Below are 15,116 nucleotides of genomic sequence, written 5' to 3' on the forward strand. Positions count from 1 at the left end.
TTCTGGGGGAAATAGCCTTTGTCCAGGCTCTTGCTTTGCCGAATGTGGCGCAAATGAAGGATGACAGTGGCATCCCAGAAGAAGCATCTCCGGTTTTAAAAAAACTGAGTGGCAGCATGCATTTCCGCCCAGAGAACGGGCAGGCCATTGTAGCCCCGTGGGCCGTGTGTGTTGTCCACTGCTGATGGGCATTGCTCCTTTAAAGAGCGAGAAGCAAAGCCACCTGAAAACAACTGAGGATGTTTGGGAGCCAGTCTTCAGTCAGGAGATAAGAGTCTTGCTAGGCCAGACCAAGGCCCACTTCATCTAGTCTTCTCCTTCCAGTAATGGGGCCAGTTGGATTCTTCTGGGAAGCAAGGCAAAGAGGCAACTGTCTTCTCTGTGGAGGAGAACTGGCCTTGTAGCAGCAGGCATGGAGTGTCCCCTTGGCTATGCAGGACCCTCCTTGGTGTGCATTTGGATGGGAGACTACATGTGAGGGCTGTAGGATATTCCCCACAGGGGATGGGGCCATAGCCCAGTGGAGGAGCATCTGCCTGCTTGCATGCAGGTTCATGCCCTGGCAGCATCTCCAGGTAGGCCTGGGAAGGACCCTTTCCTGGAACTTTGGAGTGCTGCTGCCGGTCAGTGTAGACAGTACTGAGTAGATGGAACAGTGGTCTGACTGGGTGTAAGGCAGCTTCCTATGTTCCTAACGGCCCCCCTCGGTCTCCCCCCCCCCCCCGCCGCATTGCTATTCAGGGTTATCCTGGCTCGGACCATGGCAGTTACAGGAAGCTGTTGTGGCTGATAGCTCTCGATAGACCTCTCCAGCTCCCTGAACTTGCCTAATGCCCTTCTAAAGCCATCTGAGTAGGTGGCCGTCACCACATCTTGTGACAATGAATCAGGCACTGCGTGATGTGTAGAAGTATATGTTTTGGCCAGGGATCGATCTTTGGACAGATTTCCGTAGCGTCACTCTGCTTATGTGAGGTCTTGGCACTGTACTAGAGGCAGCTGGTCCAGTAGCCTTGAAGTCTACCCTTGGGTCACAGCTGGCCTTCAAGGCCTCCCTCCGCCCCTTACAACCATCTGCGCCTCTGAGTGCGGTGATCACCTTGAGGAGCTGCCAAGGGGCAGGCATCCCCGTTCTGCATTGAGCTGTTAACATGCTGAAATTGTTGCTTAGATACTGCTTTTCGGCAAAAAACATTCTCAAATTTGGGTTCATAGCAAAAGGAATAAGACACTGGCTCTCTCTCCCAAAGGGGTCCACAGTCTAGAATGAAACACAGGGGCCACGCCCATAATAGCCGACAGAAGGATGCTGTACTATCTCCCTGCTCAACATAAAAGAATCACCACTTGAAAAGGTTCCTCTTTGCCGAGTTTGGGGGTTCATATCAGCTGTACGTTTCTTCCAAAGCCCAGGACAAATCTGTCTTTCACGTAAAATGTTGTACGAGAGGAAGCCACTTGGGAACTTGCATTCAGGCTCAATATAAATCTATTAAATAAAGCGACTTCCTTTAGCGTGTGAGCAAAACCTTTCTTTCCATTGCAATAGATGAAAGAACCTTTGTGTTGCCACTGGCTGTGTCTACACTCTGTTGAGAGCCAGACTTTCATTTTTGCCTGGCTGGTTTGTGATGAGCAGCAGTTTTTGTCGAGGTCTGGGGCTTTCTGATATGCCAGAAGGACAGGTTAATAAGTGGCTATGATTGGGAGAACTCAGTAGAAGAACTGGGATCTTGGAATGCCTTTCTAATTGGGTGTGAGTCCTTAGTGTGGTGGTCTTAGGTGCTGGAGGGACCTTCCCTTCTGCCACAAAAGTTTGTGTTCATTGCTGTTGAGCCAGGAGAGTTTACTTTCCTCTGAGAACACTGGCAAATGTTTTTGTGTTTGTGTTTTAATCTCTTGTTTCCCCCCAGTTCCAGCTCCTTGCTTCAGCCCTCTTCAAGTCTGGCTCAGATCTGAGCACTCTGGGTGAGTCTGCTTGGGATTGTTAGAAATTGCTGCTTTGCAGCTGTCTTGAAAAGCCTCTGCCTTAACCCCCCCCCCCAAACGTCACAGAATCCGTTTCAGGTTCTCCGCTCGCCAGTCACAGTGTGGTGGTGGTTAAGCCACTTCAGCACAGCGGCGTCAGTCAAAGCAAATTAACTTGTACCACATCATCCTGGAAGCCAGTCGTTGGCGGAGGGGAGGGGTCTGATCTCTGCTCGCTATGTTGAAATGCACTGTTAAAAGTGGTTTAGTTCAGACTGTTCTTCCTAGTCCTGGACAAGTATCTCTCCTTTGGGCAGTATGTCAAGGAAAACAGCAGCATTAAACATCCCAGAACCAGAAATCCAAAGTTCTGTTCACCAATCTAGCACAAGCCTTCTTTGCATTCTGCCCCCCGCCCCTCAAACAAAACAAAACAGTGCCACTCCCCCCCCAATTCAATTTTTATTAATTTTAACAATAGTAATATTGTCATTCATTACAAATACACACAAAAGGGTGGACTTCCCACACACATCTCTTCGTGAATCATCAGCTATAAAATTTACCCTTGCTATAATAATGATTCAAAGCATAAATTTAAACCCTTAAAAACATAGCTAATCTACCCAACCTGCAGTTTTTTGCTAAATTTCAAACCCTGCTGTAAAGTCCGTAGTAGGAAAGTAGTTCTTTAGATACAACAAGAATGGTTTCCAATCTTCTTTAAAACATTCCAAGTTTGGGTCTCTTATTAGTGTTGTAAGTTTTGCCATCTCCGCATATTCCAAAATTTTTATCAGCCAGTCCTCTTTTGAAGGCAGTTCATTACTCTTCCATTTCTGTGCATATATAATTCTGGCCGCCGTAGAAGCATACATTAAAAATGTTAAATTAGTTGTAGAGATTACACCTTGTGTTATTCCCAGCAGGAAGGATTCTGGCTTCTTAGGAAATGTCATTTTAAATATTTTCTTTAACTCATTATATATCACAAGTGATTTTAGGCCCGTTAAATAACGGGCGCTAGTAAGCGTTCTGGCCCCCCCCCCCGCCGCCATTCCCCCTCCCTCCGCCGGCAGCCTCCATGCCGCGGCTGGTCTCCCCGGCCGGGCAAGGGCCCCAAAGTCTCCTACCCGCCCGGCTTCGGCGGCGCCCAGTCCTTTCCTGTCCGCCCCGCCGCAGCCAGTCGTCCCGCCGCGGCCCCCGCCCCTGCCACCTCTTGCCGAGGCCGCGGCTTCACCGCCGCCTTGGCTGTACTTCCGTGGCCGCCGCCGCCGCCTCACCCGCACTCCCGCCGCCAGTTGCCCTGCCGCGGCCTCCACCGCCGCCTCGCCCACACTCTCCTCCTGGCGTTGGCGGAGGCCGCTTCTCCTTCCCCCAGCCCCAACATGGCCGCCTGGTGTCGGCGGTCGTGTCTCCCTCGGACTGTTCTGGGCCTGCGCTTCGCGCAGGCCCAGAACAGCCCAGGGAGACAGGGATGCAGACCCCAGCGTTCTAAAGGCATGGACCCTCACTTAGGGCTTTATTATAGAGGATATCTCAATAGGCTTTAGCCTTCCCACAGGTCCACCACATATGAAAAAAGGTGCCTTCAGAATGTCCACACTTCCAACATTTGTTTGAAACATTTTTGTACATTAATGCCAATTTTCTTGGTGTCAGATACCATCTATACATCATTTTATAATAATTTTCTTTTATAGCATAACATGCAGTGAATTTTAAATCATTTTTCCATAACTTTTCCCAGTTCTGTTCACCAATCTAGCACAAGCCTTCTTTGCATTCTGCCCCCTGCCCCTCAAACAAAACAAAACAGTGCCACTTTTTGTTATTCGAAATACTGCTGAGCCTCTCTGGGTAAGCCCCTGAAAAATGATGTTTTGGGGCTGTGTGCCTCTTTTCTCCTGCCTTCTCTCCTGCCATGCACATAGGAACATAAGAAACTGCCTTGTACGGAGTCAGATCATTGGTGCATCTCGCTCAGTGTTGTCTACATGGGCTGGCTGTGGTGCTTCAGGGTTTCAGGCAGAAGCCTTTCCTGGTCCTACCTGGAGATGCTGCCAGGGATTGAAGCTGGGACCTTCTGCATGCAAGCAGGCAGATGTTCTTCCATTGAGCTATGGCCCCACCCCCTAAGGGGAATAGCTTAGAGCACTCGCATATAGTCTCCCATCCAAGGCATGCCCTGCTTAGTCAAGGGGACAAATCATGCTAGCTACCACAAGACCAAGCCACCTAATGGCACAGCGGGGAAATGACTTGCCTAGGGAGCAAGAGGATGCTGGTTCGAATGCCCGCTGGTATGTTTCCCAGACTTTGGGAAACACCTATACCGGGCCGCAGCGATATAGGAAGATGCTGAAAGGCATCATCTCGTACTGCGCAGGAGATGGCAATGGTCAACCCCTCCTATATTCGACCAAAGACAACTACAGGGCTCTGTGGGCGCCAGGAGTCAACACCGACTCGACGGCACAACTTTACCAAAAGACCAGCTCTCCTCCCTGGAGAGTGCAGTTTCTTTGAAATGGCAGCTAATAGGCAGAGGGTAAGAAGCCTGTGGCTTCAGGAGCAGGGCACTGGAAGGCTTGATTTGCTTTCAGTACTGGAAGCAGAATAGAAAGGCAAGAAACCCAAATGTTGTCTTTCAGGGTTAGGCCTACTTTGAATACTCCTTCAGGTAGCACTTGAACCTCTACACAACATTGGTCCTCTTGCAGAGGTTGGTCTACAGCTGACTGTTGGCCGCTTCGGATGATGGGAGTCCAGAATCAGCTGGAGGGCTGAGGTTGTGGTGCCTTGGTGGAAATGTTGTATTAGTGCTCTGGAAACCGTTCTTCTGCAGGTCCACTGCAGGGTGCTGTTACCACATCTGGCATTGGATGAAGTGGGCTACAGTTGATGAAAAGCTTACGCTACCATCAACGACTTTAGTTCAGGGATTCTCAAGCTGGGGCTGCTATTTTCTTGGACTCCAAATCCAGTCATCCACTGCTGCAATGGCCTTCAAGCCATTGCAGCTGTGGATGATGGGAGTTCAAGTCCAACCACATCTGGTGGCCCCAGCTTGAGAACCCCCTTTTTAGGTTGTAGCAGCAAACACAACAAAGAGTGTGCTAATATTATCATGCCCTTATACAAATCTATGGTGCGGCCACATCTGGAGTACTGTGTACAGTTCTGGTCACTATATCTTAAGAAGGATATTGTAGAACTGGGAAAGGTGCAGAAGAAGGCAACCAAAACAATCACAGGTCTGGAGCACATAGGAACATAGGAAGCTGCCATATACTGAGTCAGACCATTGGCCTATCTTGCTCAGTATTGTCTACACAGACTGGCAGCGGCTTCTCCAAGGTTGCAGGCAGGAGTCTCTCTCAGCCCTATCTTGGCGGTGCTGCCAAGGAGGGAGCTTGGAACCTTCTGCTTTTCCCAGAGCCGCTCCATCCCCAGAGGGGAATCTCTTCCAGTGCTCACACTTCTAGTCTCCCTTTATATGCAACCAGGGTGGACCCTGCTTAGCTAAGGGGACAAGTCATGCTTGCTATCACCTCTCTTCCTCATAAGCACCTTCCTTATGAGGCTAGGCTACAGCATCTGGGGCTATTTACCTTGGAAAATAGGCAACTAAGTGAAGACATGATCGAAGTTTTTACAATTATGCATGGCTTGGAGAGGGTAGACAGAGAGAAAAAATTTCTCCCTCTCTCACAAGACTAGAACTAGGGGACATCCCATGAAATGGAAGGTCGGGAAATTTAGGGCCGACAAGCAGAAGTACTTTTTCACACAGCGCATAATTAATTTATGGAATTCCTTGCCATGGGATGTGGTGATGGCCACCAGCTTGGATGGCCAGTGTGGTGTAGTGGTTAGAGTGCTGGACTAGGTCTGGGGAGACCTGAGTTCAAATCCCCATTCAGTCATGAGACTTGCTGGGTGACTCTGGGCCAATCGCTTCTCTCTCAGCCTAACCTACTTCACAGGGTTGTTGTGAGGAGAAACTTAAGTATGTAGTACACTGCTCTGGGCTCCTTGGAGGAAGAGCGGGATATAAATGTAGATGTTGTAGTAGTAGTAGTAAATAATAAAGGGGCTTAGATAGATTCATGGACAGGTCTATCAATGACTACTAGTCTGGTGGCTGTGGGCCACCTCCAGCCTCAGAGGCACGATGCCTCTCAATACCAGTTGCAGGGGAGCAACAGCAGGAGAGAGGGCATGCAAATACGTCTTGCCTGTGGGCAACATCTCAACCCCTGATGGCAGCTCTACTGATACCCCTCGGGCTGTTGTTGGGATGGGTTGTAGCTCAGTGGAAGAGCATCTACTTTGCGTGCAGAAGGCCCCTGGCTCAATCCCCAGCATTTCCAGGTAGGGCTGGGAAAGACCCCTGCTTGAGACCTCAGAGAGCTACTGCTAATCACTGTAGACAATACTGAGCTAGATGGACCAACGGTCTCACCCGGTAGAAGGCAGCTCCTATATTGCAAAGTTTGACTTTTCTTGCTCTTTTCTAAATGTCCGGACAGCCGCTGAAGTCTTGGCTCTTCTCTCCTTTCTCCATCTGCAGGGTTTTCTGATGTTGATCACATCTACGCCCAACGAACTCAGCTCTTTGATACCTTAGTGAACTTCTTCCCTGACAACATGACGCCTCCCAAAGGCAACCTGGTCGACCTCATCACGCTGTGACAGAGCCGTTGCTGGACAGGGGGAAGGACACTTTTTTTTTCTGTTTTCAGTATTTTTTTTTAAATTTTTTTGTGCATTGATTGGCTGGTGGACTAGAGTAACCCGGATTTGAAAGGGGGCTTAATGGATAAATACCAAATGGGATTAGGCTAATAAATGTAATTGACATACAGCTAACAGAAAATAATTATATATTTTTCAGCCTTGACTTTTTAAAGGTTAATGAATATTGAGAAAAAGAAAACAATTAAGTGGTCATCCAAGTTAATCATTCTCAGGCCCCTGGGGTGCAAACCGAAGACTTGGAGAATATAGGGAGGTAGAGTAAGGGCTTGGGCCTTATTTTTGGGGCTTTGTTGTAATTTTGTCCCAACACTTTCTTTTCCAATATTAGCTTTACCCTCAGTGTTGGTTTTTCGGCTGCAGCAAGATGCTGGTATACATGAGGGGTGTGCGTGTGTGTGCCTGTCTGTCTGTGTGTGTTCGTCTCTCTCTATGTTGACTTAATTCTCGTAACTGCAGTGTGACCATTTGAAAGAAAGTAGGCTCGTGGCCGTCTCAACTCTGAGAAGCTAGCGCCCTCTGGTGCACAACTTGCGTTTTGCTGAGAAGCAGGAATAGAAATGTACTTGAGGAGGGGGCTACACTTGAAATACAAGCATGTGCAACAAATCCCATGCCTGTTTCTTGTAGGAAGAAGTTGCTGGTGGTGGTGGCGGCGGCGGCATAATTTGGAGGGAGGAACGTGTGTGTGCATGCATACTTAACCCTTCCTCTACCCACTGCGTTTATTCTGAAAATCCTGCCCTTTCCCGAATATCGCTTTCCCCCTTGTGGGGTTCTGGGTTCATGATTGTTGCAATAAACGGGTCGGGAGCCCTGGCAGGTGACAGGCAGCTTTGTGGAAAACAGAAAACCGGTAGGCAGAGGAAGGGTTAAGGACACGCATGCATGGCTATCTCTCTCCAAATGGCTCCCTCCCCAGAGTTGCTTTCCTTTACGAGAAATATCGGCTGTGGTCTTGTAGCATCCATTTACATGTAACGGGCGGCCCCGCTCCTGGTTGGTGCTGCCCCAGATGCCTGCCCTCTCCTCTTCGGAGCTGTCTCTGTTCTGAGTTGACCTTGACGCTATTCAGAGCCACAGCAGCGGTGGTGCCTGCTTTTACCTGCCCTTTCAACTGAGGTGGCCCCACATTTATATCCATTCTCTCTTTCTCTCTCATATAAAGGTTTATGGAGGAATGGGGGGGGGCTTCCCCTCTGGACACCCCCCGCCCCTGCTGCTGCTGCTTGGCAGCTCCGCTGAAGTTGGCCCGCAGGGGCGTTGGTGAGGGGAAGCAGTTGTGACAAGCTGTGGGCTGAAGCCAGCAGCTTGCTGCTTGGGTGTGCAGTGTGTATTGACTCTGGTTGGCTGCTTTTAAAAGACCCCTGCACCCCCTTCACCACGGGCTACTTGCACGAGGGAGCCTTCCACTCCTGGGTAGCACCAGAGCATTTAACCGGGAGGTGTCCCTGCTGACGAGGTGAGTGTGCATGGCAGAGGAGAAACACACACCCCGCCCCCCCGCCGCCATTGAACCTCTTGGTCCAAGCAGGCGGTGCAGATGTCCTAGTTCCGTCTTAGCCTGTCGTCCTAGTGCTGTGTGGACAGAGGGGGGCCATGTAGGCATCAGGTGTGCGTTCCGACTTGTTTAAACAGCCATCCAGGTGTGCCTTTGAAACGAACCTTCACCTGGCTGTGTGTGTCCTGAAAGCAGGCGGTTCTTCCTCCCCCTCTCCCCCCGGCGCCCCCTGAGGTTGTGTGGTTTGGGAGTGGTGGTGGTTTTGCTTCCTTGCTGCTACAGACCTGGCCGCCGAGGTGTCGTCTTGTGTCTGGCTTGAGGGGGCTTGCCCGGAGCAGTCACCTCATGGCGCTGCAGCTCAGGGGCAGAGCTTCTCCCACTGGGATGGGGCCGTAGTGCCGGAGGTCCCCGGTTTAATCCCAGGCGGCATCTCCAGGCAGGCCAGACCCCCGAAGACCCCCGTAGAGAGGCACTCTCGGCCAGTGCAGCCAGGACTGAGGCAGGTGGGCCACGGGGCCGGCTTGGTCAAAGGCAGCTTCCTAGGTTCCCAGACACACTGGGATGATAACTGATTAGTAGAGAGATGCTTTCAGGACAAAGGGTGTGATGGCTTGGAGGCATATCTGCCCGCACCTGCCCAGCTGCAGTTCCTGTGGGGCAAGGCCCCAGAAGGGTGTGGAGGGAGCTGAGAAGAGAACACCCTCAGTGCAGGTTGAGCCAGACGAGGTGGCCTGTGGTTGCCTGGCCAGTGCTGTCCACAGGGACCCACCAGTTTGGGCTTAGCTCACTCGCCAGCCCCATAACTTGCGGCCCCACCACCAATCTCCTCTCTTCCCTCCTATTCTTTCCGGCACACAGGCAGAGGGCTTAGGAGACAAGCAGGTCTTGGGCCATTTGCACGGGGACTTGAAGATGGGAAGGGACAGCAGGGCCCTCTCCTGCTGCTCCAAAGGGATCCCTGCTGGGGCTTGCCTTCTTGAGAATGGCAGTGGAGATGAGACCTCCTCGGGGGAGCAGAGCTGTGTGGTGCTGGGTGTCCTGCCCCACTAGCAGGGCTGAGGGCACTCCCCACTGCAAGCTGGCCAGTGGATCTGTAGATGCCTGGGTGTCCACACTAAGCCCTTGTGGTAGAGCTGGTCTTGTGGTAGCAAGCATGACTTGTCCCCTTAGCTAAGCAGGGCCCACCCTGGTTGCATTTGAATGGGAGACTAGAAGTGTGAGCACTGCAAGATATTCCCCTTAAGGGATAGAGCTACTCTGGGAAGAGCAGAAGGTTCCAAGTTTCCTCCCCGGCAGCATCTCCCAAGATAGGGCTGAGAGAGATTCCTGCCTGCAGCCTTGGAGAAGCCGCTGCCAGTCTGTGAAGACAATACTGAGCTAGATAGACCAATGGTCTGACTCAGTATAGGGCAGCTTCCTGTGTTCCCTTTTCATAGGGATCTTGTCAGCAGAACTGGTGATGGTGAGGTACTTCAAGGAGTTGGTCTGTAGGGATTTCTGGGTGTGTGATCCAGCCAGCATTCCCTGAGCCTTCGTAACTTTCCTACTCATGGAAAACTGAATTCCGTCACCACCACCACCACCGCCCACTTTGCCCTCAAACGTGGCCATTTCATTGCTGTTTGTTTTCTCTCTCCTTTAGTTTGCAGTTGTTCCATGATCCTTTTTTTTTTTTAAAGCTCCTAGGGAGGTCAGAGCACCTTTCCCCCCCTCAGATAATCATGCTAGGATTCTAAAGTGTGGAAAATAAGAGAGCATCATAATTTCTTTCTTACTTAGTTTTATAAATTAAGCAGTTGAACATTATAACGTATAACGCCCATGGAAATGGATAAAGTGTGTGTGTGCGTGTGCCTGCGTGCACGTGTACACACACACAAACACGTATACATTCTCTCATAGCTTCAGTCATATTATTAGAGGGCAAATTTTGGGGTACAGTGTAATTTGCTGAAGTGCCCCAGTGGTGGAAGAAGGTGGGGTTGGTTGCAAAACCAGATAAATATGTTGAGAATTTGGATTCAATGGAGATTGACATTTGGTGGCACAATAACTGAGGACTGTGGTGAGAGGTGATTGACAAGGCGCAGAGAAATTGTGTGGCTAAGTGCCAAACTTTAAAGAACTGAATTGCTTCTTGTTTTATGTGATGCCAGGATATTTTTAATTTTAAATTAACTTTGCAGTTGTCGAGTGAGTGTGTGTGTGTGTGTGTGTGTGTGGTTTTCTTAGAACTGTTTTCAGCAAGTGGAGAATATGTATCACGCGGGTAGAGTGGGGAAATAGGCCCTTTTAATTGAACCTGAAAGACTTGCCCAATTGCTCCTTTGATGATGCTTAAAGAATTGTGTTCTAGTTGAGATGAGGGTGGTTTTTGTGTTTTGCACCCCTGTGGTGATGGCCACAGAGCCAGTTGGCATCTGTTTGCATTGCATGAATCCATGTTTTTATTCTTTGCATGTCTTGTTTCCAAACCAGTTCACCTTTTTTACTCCCTGTATATTTGATCCTGTGGAATGGGAGGTATTAGCTGATTTAGGAATTTGCCTGATGTTTGCTCCCCAATACAGTTCAAATGCACATACACTTCGGATTTATGATGGTAGTACACACCTCCTGTTAACACATGCTCAGCTCCATGAAACCTTTGGTGCCTCAGTGTCAAAGCCCTTCTGGGTTGGCATCTTAATGGGGACTCCTTTGAGCATTAAGCCTAACCTCCTGCAACCAGCCTATGTCCTGCCTAAAAAAACAAAGGTGTTCCCTCCCTCCCCCTGTCTCCCGAATCAAGACACAGTTGGAGGTATGGAGTTGCCATGAAGGCATTCGACAGCAGTTTGAGTCTCAGAAATTAAGCCGTCTTCAAGTGCTCCAGTCAAATGCCTGTGGTAAAAAAAGCCCATCTTAAATGCTTCACTCATGCATCCACAGGGGTCTGGGTTGGATCCAGGATAGTCTCTTACTTGCCGGGTGGGAGGGAGAGGAGGCTGGTGCTTATGCTGCCTCTAGCCTTGTCAAGGCTGCTGTGGCTAGGGATGATGGAAGTTGTAGTCCCAGCACCATCTGGGGACCCAGGTATGAGAGCCCCTGTCTTAGATGATTACCCAGCCACCAAGAATCCATCCCGAAAGCCTTATGTAGCTTGGAGGTTCTCTGTTGGGATGAAGGCGGAAATACTGAGGCAAAGGAGCCTTGGGTTCAGACTTGAGCTACACTCTTGTCTTTGGGCTGATGCTTGTATGTTACCAGCGTTACCCTGACATTGGCTGAACACCTGTGATGTCACCATGTTCACTGTTCTAAATGTTGTGGGGAAGGAGTCAGGCATTGTCGACAATGAGCGCAACTGTTGGGAGATCTAGTGGGGAAACTGTTGGGAGGTCTAGGGACACGACACACATTGGCTTGCAGAGGACAGGAAATGAAGGAGGGATACCAGGAAGTGGAGTGGAGGGAAACCTAACAAAGGGCATGCGGACACAAAGAACATTTTAACAAAAACCAGGAAGATGCTGAAATCTCATTCGAGCACCTCATTTTGATTTTTCCATAAGGTTCAGCTGAAAGATTGATGAGGACTACAGAACTGGCAATATTTTGGCTGCCCATTAAAAAATCTTGCACTTTCTGATGTGCACCTTGTTGAAGGAGGGGCTTGGACTGCCCCCCCCCCGCTCTTTAGTAAGGGAGGATAATATTTTCCTTTGGCATCTGATGATAAGCTTTAGAAGAAGCCAAGATTAGTTTAAAGATGAAAGCCTAGCTGTGTGCTGCATTGGTAACTTCGATCCGGACTGAACTGGACCATTTGTTGATAAATTGGTTGTACTTTCTGGTAATAGCCATTGGCTGTCTCACAAAATATTTAGACATTTGGGGTTTTGCCCACTAGATCTGGTGAGATTGGGATCTCTTGTTGATGCATTGTTCTGCCCTTTCTAAAATGTCACAGGTTCTGGCTCATTCTGGCATAGCTGCTGCTGCTTCTTCTTCAGTGAACCCATCCTTTATTGATATTGATGCTAATATATTGGAGTGCCTAGATTGGGAAATGTTGCCTTTTGTTTTGTTCAAGGGAATTGACCACACGAGACACGGGCTGTATCTGTACCACATTCTTAAACTGGTTTAATAGTCCTTCCTTCTCCCGGGGAAATTTGGAAGATGAAACCTGGGGTCAAAAATGCCATTCCACTGCAGCCCCCTTTCCCTTAAACCCTTCCTCGCAGCTTGAGGATGGGCTTTTCATGAGGGCTGCTTCTTGAAGGGGAAGCCCCCATGGAGGAGCAAAGCAATGACTTAGGCCAGCATGTGGACCGGCATTTCTGTTTGTCATGTAGATATACCTTCTGGGCTGCTGGATGAGGACATCCCTTGTACTCCAGTAGGCAGGACTATGGAAATTATCAAGCATTTTAAGAACCTGGGAGAGAGAACCCCACCCAGTTCTTCTAGCCCTGCATCCGAGGAGATAGGAGAGCTGGTCTTGTGGTAGCAAGCATGACATGACCCCTTAGCTAAGCAAGGTCCGCCCTGGTTGCATACGAAAGGGAGGCTAGAAGTGTGAGCACTGCAAGAGATTCCCCTCAGGGGATGGAGCCACTCTGGGAAGAGCATCTAGGTTCCACATTCCCTCCCTGGCAGCATCTCCAAGAGAGGGCTGAGAGAGATTCCTGCCTGCAGCCTTGGAGAAGCCGCTGCCAGTCTGTGAAGACAATGCTGAGCTAGAAAGACTAGTGCTCTGACTCAGTATATGGCAGCTTCCCCTGCTGGGAGTCGGACAAGATACTTGATCTGCCAGCAGTACCGGTGAGATCTGGGCCTTCTCTGACTCCCTCCCTCCTGTCCTTCCCAACCAATCCACCCTGCCAAATGCCCCTATACCTCCTCTCTCCTTGGAGGTCCCACCAGCCTGGCAAGCTTGGCTCCAGGGGATAATAGGTAAGTTGCTCCACCAGCGCAAACAATCTAAGAGATCTAGAAAGGGCCGGGCCCAGGGCCACCACCACCGCCTCCTCCTCTTAAGCATAGGAAGTCCTAAAGAAATATAAAGATGAAAAGGTCCAGGAAACGGAGTAAAGCCAGGGGGCTTCAAGGCCTCTCATCCAATTCCTCAGCCGTTTTAGGGTATGACTCTGCAGACCCCCACCCCAGGGGGCGAGAACTGAGTGGGGTGCTCCTTCTCCGTCTCATCATTTACATAGTCCTGCCTACTGGATCTTGTGGGAAGGATAACCCATATGTCCTCAAATCCAGCAGCAAGAAGCCTACACGGTGAGTAACCAGTGCTCCTTTTTGGAGAACGCATCGGCTCTCTGTGCCCTTTTTGGTACCCAATAGCTGATTTACTTGGTCATCTTGATCCCTTGCCACCAGGGGTTTAAGGACAGGGGGTGCTGCAGGAAGATGTGCCCCCAAACCTGGGGTGCAGTGTCTGGGCCTTTTGAGAAGGAGTCCTGCCCTACACACAGCTCCACCTTGCTACTGAACCTGAGCTTGAGCCCACCAGGGGTGGGCAAGGGCCGTCTCTGGTGTGTGTAAAGCAGAGGAAGATGACGAGAACTGGGGGAATTGTTTTGGATCAGAGGCGTGGTTGGCCCAAGACTTTTTGGCACTACAGACAAAAAAACAACCAGCCCCTTCTCTGCAAATGTTAAGTAGAAATGAGTAGAAATCCCACCACCCGAGGACAGGGATAATCAGACTTGGGCCTAGTGTTCCCTGTAACAGGGATTTCCAGATGTCGTTGACTACAGCTCCCAGAATCCCCAGCTGCAATGGCTTTTGGTCAAGGATTTTGAGAATTGTAGTCAAAAACATCTGGGAACCCCTGTTATAGGGAACACTGCTTGGGCTCCCAGATATTGCTGGACTACAACTCCCATCCATGGCTGTTGTGTCAGGGGGTGATGGGAGTTGTAGTTCAACGCATGGGGACCCAAGTTTGAGAACCCCTGCCCTGGAGATTGGGGTTGCTCCTGTGCTAACCTCCATTGAAAAGTGCAGCTCCTCTTGATCTTAGCAGAGCTTGTGCAGGAGAATGCCCAGTATATTATGTGCCCCCGTGAGTGGAGACCTGTCCGTCGTCTCCTCTGTTGCCCGTAATTGTCCTCAGAATCTACCTCCTGAGGCAGGCTGCCTCGTGATTTGGATCACTGCCGGGTCAGAGGTGAGGGTGACCCCCGTGGCCAGACCTTTGGACTGCTCTTGTGAGACCTGGACTGCAGTTGATTGCGGATGTTTTGCGTGACTGACTTGAAACCTTCCACAGAGGGAGTGAAGTTCATCCTACCATCACGTTTTCAAGAGTGGGTGGAATTCTGTAGCTGAGACACACGTGTGCACATAGATCCCCATCTCTTGAGGACAGTTTTCGCATAGCCTCCCACGCTGTGCTTAGGCTGTTGCTGTTTTCCAATGTTTCCTTTTGTGACCCGTGATATTAATTTCACCTTGTGTTCTCCCTCTCGGCCTCTTGTCTTGGCAAAGGTAAATGGTGATTTGTGAGCCTGGCTTGAAGTGTGCGAGGATGTCTTTCTTTGGAGTGATATGAGAGCAATTACCAATGTAGAATTATGCTGTATGTAATGTATATACGGAGAGAGAATGTATTTTGTTCATTTTTTTCTTAATAAAAACAAATCTATATCAAGTTTTGTTTTGAGAATTAGTTGGGGCAACTGTTGAGAGTAAAATTTGGTTTTGCTGCTTAGATGGTGATATTTAAAAGTTTTGATTTTAAAGAGTATGGTCCTAATTTATATCTGGTATTTATATAAAAACCAAGCATCCCAAATCCAGCAAGGAGGCACAAAGGCACTGAAGCCGGCTTCCATAGGTGTGAAAAGGTAAGAGCAGCTCTGCTGGATGAGGCCATTAGTTCAGC

General features: G+C 49.7%; 1 protein-coding gene across 6 annotated transcripts in view; it reads left to right on the forward strand.

Moving 5' to 3' along the window:
- The window catches only part of MKLN1 (muskelin 1), a 165,785-nt gene extending 150,903 nt beyond the window's left edge, over nucleotides 1-14,882 (forward strand). For 5 of the 6 annotated variants that reach the window (XM_053254258.1, XM_053254260.1, XM_053254256.1 and 2 more), the window contains 2 exons: nucleotides 1,914-1,968; nucleotides 6,545-14,882. In XM_053254258.1, the coding sequence (XP_053110233.1) occupies nucleotides 1,914-1,968; nucleotides 6,545-6,666 (177 nt within the window). In that variant the 3' untranslated portion in view covers nucleotides 6,667-14,882. The remainder of the gene's footprint in view (nucleotides 1-1,913; nucleotides 1,969-6,544) is intronic. The other variant, XM_053254257.1, reaches the window with a different exon arrangement.
- The last annotated feature ends 234 nt before the right edge of the window (nucleotides 14,883-15,116 follow it).

This window comes from Hemicordylus capensis, chromosome 5, assembly GCF_027244095.1.
Source record: "Hemicordylus capensis ecotype Gifberg chromosome 5, rHemCap1.1.pri, whole genome shotgun sequence".
Taxonomy (NCBI): Eukaryota; Metazoa; Chordata; class Lepidosauria; order Squamata; family Cordylidae; genus Hemicordylus; species Hemicordylus capensis.